The sequence below is a fragment of the Colobus angolensis genome, unplaced genomic scaffold, assembly GCF_000951035.1.
Source record: "Colobus angolensis palliatus isolate OR3802 unplaced genomic scaffold, Cang.pa_1.0 Scaffold103, whole genome shotgun sequence".
Taxonomy (NCBI): Eukaryota; Metazoa; Chordata; class Mammalia; order Primates; family Cercopithecidae; genus Colobus; species Colobus angolensis.
In genome coordinates, this window is record NW_012111253.1 from 6,539,568 (window position 1) to 6,546,441 (window position 6,874).

At 40.1% G+C, this 6,874-nt stretch overlaps 1 protein-coding gene across 4 annotated transcripts in view; it reads right to left on the reverse strand.

Annotated features, from left to right (window-relative positions):
* CASK (calcium/calmodulin-dependent serine protein kinase (MAGUK family)) overlaps window positions 1–6,874 on the reverse strand; it is a 428,292-nt gene that overhangs the window by 117,733 nt on the left and 303,685 nt on the right. For all 4 annotated transcript variants that reach the window (XM_011942514.1, XM_011942504.1, XM_011942497.1 and 1 more), the window contains exon 9: window positions 194–277. In XM_011942514.1, coding sequence (XP_011797904.1) covers window positions 194–277 — 84 coding nt within the window. The remainder of the gene's footprint in view (window positions 1–193; window positions 278–6,874) is intronic.

The window sequence follows — 6,874 nt, forward strand, 5'->3', positions numbered from 1 at the left end:
AAAAAAAAAAAAAAAAAAAAAAATTTTAAAAAGCCAAAATCTTATTGAAGTGGTGGTAATTTTTGGAAATGAGAATTTAGCTATAACAAAAACAATGGCCAGCATTAGTACATATTTATGGGCACCAAAACAGAATAAAAACATGATCATTAACTATATCTGCTTGGCTTTTTTGCTGATTTGTTTAATTTACCTTTAGTTTCCTCCTTGCATTGAATTTCCTCAGCTGCTCTACTGTTTCTGGAAGATGAATCTTGTAGGCATAACGATCCCGCTCCTATGTAAGATGAAAGATAATGAACATATATAACCGTTTACAAAAGTGCAGAAGCTTAATCTAAAACAAATAATAAAGCTAAAATTCTTAAATAGAAAACTCAGATTGAATTTTAGATTGGAGATTTTATTCCATGATACTGGTAAGCAATCTGAAATGAGGGACATTAAGGTTAAACCGATAGTAATAAAATAATTTCATTTTCAGCAATAAAGGGCTGAAATAATAGGTCACATAAATTTCATACATATGGCTAAAGTAACAAATCGTAATTATTATAAAGGCATTGTTACTTTTTTTTTTTGAGACAGGGTTTTACTTTGTCGCCCAGGCTGGAGTGCAATGGCACAATCATACCTCACTGCAACCTTGAACCCTTGGGCTCAAAGTGATCCTCCCACCTCAGCCTCCTGAGTAGCTGGGATATAAGTGCACCATGCCTGGCTAATCTTTTTTGTTTTTTAATAGAGAAGGAGTATTGCTATGTTGCCCAGGTTGGTCTGAAACTCCTGAGCTCAAGCGATCCTTCCGCCTCGGCCTCCCAGAATGCTGGGATTTACAGGTGTGAGGCACTGTGCCTGGCCTCAAGTTACCTTTGATGTATTTGCCAGGTAAAACAAGCATTTGAAAAACCAATTCCACAACTGATTCAGCATTCTACATTGTCATGGACTATAACAATTACAGACTCTTCTAATTAGGACACACTTATTTTATTTTTTTGTTTGTTTGTTTTTTTTTGAGACAGGGTCTTCCTCTGTTGCCCAGGCTGCAGTGTAATGGTCTGATCATAGCTCACTGCAAGCCAGGTGTGGTGGCTCACACCTGTAATCCCAGCACTTTGGGAGGCTGAGGCAGAAGACTGTTGGAGCCTGGAAGGTTGAGGCTGTGGTGAGCTAGGATCTCACCACTGTACTGCAGCTTAGGTGACAGCATAAGACCCTGTTTCAAAAATAAATGAATCCCCCATTATTTATTTATATATTTTTAGAGACAGGGTCTCATTCTGTCACCCAGGCTGGAGTGCAGTGGTGAGATCCTGGCTCACCACTGCCTCAACCTCCCTGGCTCAGGCAATCCTCCCACCTCAGCCTCCCGAGTAGCTGGGACTACAGGCAAGTGCCACCATGCCTGGTTAAGTTTTGTATATTTTGTAGAGATGGGGTTTTGCCATGTTGCCCAGGCTGGTCTTGCACTCCTGGACTCACGTGGGTTCCTCCCACCTTGGCCTCCCAAAGTGCTGGGATTACAGATGTGAGCCACTGTGACTGGCCCGTCATGTATATTTTAAACCTCTTCTTACTCTTCTACTCACTTTGGTCCTACTCTAATTTGCCAATGTATCTTGAGGATTCATATGCTATAAGTACTCATTAATTTCACAAATATTTCAAGAGCTGATTATATGCCATGCATTGTCCTATGCATTTGGCATACACAAGGAAAACCAACAAAGATTCCAGCCCTCATGTAGATCATATTCTAGTGCAAGAAGGTGAGAAAACACAAAAAAGGTAAATTATAGAGTATGTCAAAAGTACTATGGAATAAGGCAAAAAAGTGAAGCAGGTAGGAGGGATTGGGTACATTGAAATTTAAAATAGGGTAGTTGGCTGGGTGTGGTGGCTCATGTCTGTAATCCCAGCACTTTGAGAGGCTGAGATGGGAGGATCACTTGAGGCCAGGAGTTCAAGATCTAGCAAGAACCTGTCTCTATGAAAAAATTAAAAAATTAGCCAGGTGTGGTGGCATGCACGTCATCCCAGCTACTCGGGAGGCTGAGGATTGCTTCAACCCATGAGGTCAGGGCTGCAGTGAGCCATGACTGCAACTGCACTCCAGCCTGGGCAACAGAGCATGACCTCATTTCTAAAAAACAAAAACAAATTGGGTGGTCAAAGTAGGCCCAATTGAGAAAGTGACATTTAGAAGAGGTGAGGGAGTGGTCTAGGCAGAGAAAATAACCAATGCAAAGGCCCAAGGGAGGGAGTATGTCTGGAATTTTTAAGAAGTAGCCAGGAGACTAATGTATGTGAAGTGATGTGAAGGGGTCAAGGAGAATAGTGGATCAGATCAGAGAGATGGCAAGGCTGGGGTAGGCCATGCGGGCCTTTGGCTTTTATTCTGAGTAGGAGAGGAAGCCAGTGGAGGGTCTTGAGCTAGAGTGACATGATCTGACTTTATTTTTATAGATTCTGGGGTTACACATGCAGGTTTGCTACATGGTTATATTGCATAATGGTAAGGTTTGGGCTTCTAGTGTACCCATCACTCAAATAGTGAACACTGTATTCAATAGGTAATTTTTCTTTTTTTCCCTCACTTTTACTCAACATAGTACAAGATGTCCAAGTCAGAGCAATTAGAGAACTAATAGGTAAATTTTCAACCCTCAACTTTTATTTTATCTTATTTTTTTAGGTGGAGTCTGGCTCTGTCGCCAGGCTGGAATGCAGTGGCACAGTCTTGGCTCACTGCAACCTCCGCTTCCCAGGTTCAAGCGAATCTCCTGCCTCAGCCTCCCGAGCAGCTGGGACTACAGGTGCACACCACCACATCCAGCTAATTTTTGTATTTTTAGTAGAGACGGGGTTTCACCATGTTGGGCAGGATGGTCTTGATCCCTTGGCCTCCTGATCTGCCCGCCTTGGACTCCCAAAGTGCTGGGATTACAGGCGTGAGCCACCACGCCCGGCCTTCAACCCTCAACTTTAAAGAAACATTAGTGGCTGTGCCGAGAATAGATTGGAAGGAGATGAGGGTTTTTTTTAAAAAAAAAAAAAGCAGGAAGACCAGTCAGGAGGCTTTTGCAGTAATCCAGGTGAAAGATGATGGTGGATGAAACCAGTTGGAAATAATAAAAAGGGTGAAAGAGAGATAGACTCTGAATATATTTTTTTTGTTTTCTCCAAAAAGCTTTACTGAGGTATAATTACATACAATAAGCTGCAAATGTTTAAAATGTACAATCTGATAAGTTTTGACATATATTTACAACCATAAAATCATTACTGTGATCAAGATAATGAACACATCCATCATGCCCAAAAGTATCTTCATGCCCTTCTGTAGCCCCCATCCCCATTCCCAGTCAGCCACTGATCTACTTTCTGTCACTTAGTTTGCATTTTCTAGACTTTTATATAAATTGAATAATATAGTATATGCTCATTATTGTCCAGCTTCTTTCATATAGCATAATGATTTTGAATCTATCCATGTTGTTGCATGTATCAATAGTTCATTCCTTTTTAACGCTGAGTGGTATTCCACTGTATGCATGTACCATAATTTATCCTTTCACTTGCTGACGGACCCTGAGTTGTTTCCATTTTTTGGCTATTACACATAAAGTTGCTATGAACATTAATGTCTTTGTATGAAGACGTGTTTCATTTTTCTTAGGTAAATACTAAGGAGTAGAATGGCTGGGCTATATGATAGGAGTATGTTTAACTTTTAAGAAACTGCCAAACTGTTTTCCAAAGTGGTTATACCATTTTACATTCCTACTAACAGTGTATCAGTTTCCATTGTTCTATATCTTTGTCAACACTTGGTATGGTCAGTCTTTTATTTTAGCCACTCCAATACATGTGTACAGGTATCTCATTGTGGCATTAATTTGCATTTCCCTAATGACTAATGATGAACATCTTTGCCTGTGCTTATCTGCCATCTATATATGTTCTATGTTGAAGTATCTGTTCAAATCTTTTCTCATTCTGAATTGGGTTGTTTGTATGTTTTCTCATTATTGAGTTCTGAGGATTCTTTACATATTGCAAATATGTTTAAGTTTACTACATATCTGACTGTGAACTCTATTTTTAGCAAACACCTTTTCTGTTCACCATTCACTAAGGTGATGTGGAAAGACAGGTAAGGACAGAGTCAAAATGTATTTTTTTAAATAAAATTATGCTTCAATTATGATATAAATCATTTTCTAAGCTAGTAAAATCACAAGATTAAAAAAAAAGTCTGTTATCTCTTGTCTTTTTTTTTTTTTTTTTTTTTTTGAGACAGAGACTCACTCTTGTTGCCCAGGCTGGAGTGCAGTGGCATGATCTTGGCTCACAGCAACCTCCGTGTTCTTGGTTCAAGCTATTCTCATGCCTCAGCCTCCCAAGTAGCTGGGATTACAGGCATGTGCTACCACACCCAGCTAATTTTTGTATTTTTAGTAGAGATGGAATTTTACCATGTTGGCCAGGCTGTTTTTTCTGAATTAAATAGTACCTCCTGACACTAATAATAATAATATAACATGAATTCAGAAAAAATTCAATAGTAATGTGCCTTGCACTTTAATGAAGTACATGATTCATAGTCCCTTGTGCATATAAGATTTGGAAAATACGTGTAATTGGTGTGTTCATTTCCCAAAATTCAAATTGATTAGCCTGATATAAATATCCTATTTCACTTTTTTTTTTTTTTGAGGCGGAGTCTCGCTCTGTCGCCTGGGCTGGAGTGCAGTGGCCTGATCTCAGCTCACTGCAAGCTCCGCCTCCCGGGTTTACGCCATTCTCCTGCCTCAGCCTCCGGAGTAGCTGGGACTACAGGCGCCCGCCACTTCGCCCGGCTAGTTTTTTGCGTTTTTTAGTAGAGACGGGGTTTCACCGTGTTAGCCAGGATGGTCTCGATCTCCTGACCTCGTGATCCACCCGTCTCGGCCTCCCAAAGTGCTGGGATTACAGGCTTGAGCCACCATGCCCGGCTTCACATTTTTTTTTAAAATGAAAATATACTTTACAGTCTATATATCAAGGCTACAGAGGGTGTGAGAAGAGCTCAACCATCTGTGAGGAAAATATACTCTTAGATGCTCTATTTTTGTTGGAATAAATATTCACACCAAGTATCATTAATTCAGAGAGATAAAGGTGTTAAACAGATATCATTTAACAGTCATAAGACATTAACATATTCCTTGGTCTAATACTCAAATTCTTTTTTGATGTGAAATAAGTGAACAGAACCTTCTTTGGTAGTTTTATCCAAGAAATAATTCCTGTTTTATTTAATTAAAAAATTTTACTTTTTTTTTTTTTTGAGACAGAGTCTCGCTCTTTCACCCAGGCTGGAGTGCAGTGGCACAATCTCGGCTCACTGCAAACTCCGCCTCCTGGGTTCACGCCATTCTCCTGCCTCAGTTTCCCGAGAAGCTGGGACTACAGATGCCCACCACCATGCCCTGCTAATTTTTTTTTGTATTTTTAGTAGAGATGGGGGTTTCACCATGTTAGCCAGGATGGTCTCGATTTCCTGACCTCATGATCAGTCTGCCTCGGCCTCCCAAAGTGCTGGAATTACAGGCATGAGCCACCATGCCTGGCCTAAAAAAGCTTTACTTTTATTTATTTTTCATGTTATACATTTTTTTTTATTATTATACTTTAAGTTCTAGGGTACATGTGCACAACGTGCAGGTTTGTTATGTAAGTATACATGTGCCATGTTAGTGTGCTGCACCCATTAACTCGTCATTTACATTAGGTATATCTCCTAATGCCATCCCTCCCCCGCCCCACCCCATGACAGGTCCCGGTGTGTGATGTTCTCCACCCTGTGTCAAAGTGTTCTCATTGTTCAATTCCCACCTGTGAGTGAGAAAATGTGGTGTTTGGCTTTCTGTCCTTGCGATAGGTTGCTCAGAATGATGGTTTCCAGCTTCATCCATGTCCTACAAAGGACATGAACTCATCCTTTTTTATGGCTGCATAGTATTCCATGGTGTATACATGCCACATTTTCTTAAACCAGTCTATCATTGATGGACATCTGGGTTGGTTCCAAGTCTTTGCTATTGTGAATAGTGCCGCAATAAACATACGTGTGCATGTGTCTTTATAGCAGCATGAGTTATAATCCTTTGGGTATATCCCCAGTAACGGGATGGCTGGGTCAAACGGTATTTCTAGTTATAAATCCTTGAGGAATTGCCACACTGCCTTCCACAATGGTTGAACTAGTTTACAGTCCCACCAACAGTGTAAAAGTGTTCCTATTTCTCCACATCCTCTCCAGCACCTGTTGTTTCCTGACTTTTTAATGATTGCCATTATAACTGGTGTGAGATGGTATCTCATTGTGGTTTTGATTTGCACTTCTCTGATGGTTAGTGATGATGAGCATTTTTTCACGTGTCTGTTGGCTGCATAGATGTCTTCTTTTGAGAAGTGTCTGTTCATATCCTTCACCCACTTTTTTAAGGGGTTGCTTGATTTTTTCTTGTAAATTTGTTTGAGTTATTGGTAGATTCTGGATATTAGCTCTTTGTCAGAGATGGGTAGATTGTAAAAATTTTCTCCCATTCTGTAGGTTGCCTGTTCACTCTGATGGTGGTTTCTTTTGCTGTGCAGAAGCTCTTTAGTTTTAATTAGATCCCATTTGTCAATTTTGGCTTTTGTTGCCATTACTTTTGGTGTTTTAGTCATGAAGTCCTTGCCCATCCCTAGGTCCTGAATAGTACTGCCTAGGTTTTCTTCTAGGGTTTTTATGGTTTTAGGTCTAACATTTAAGTCTTTAATCCATCCTGAATTAATTTTTGTATAAGGTGTAAGGAAGGGATCCAGTTACAGCTTTCTACAT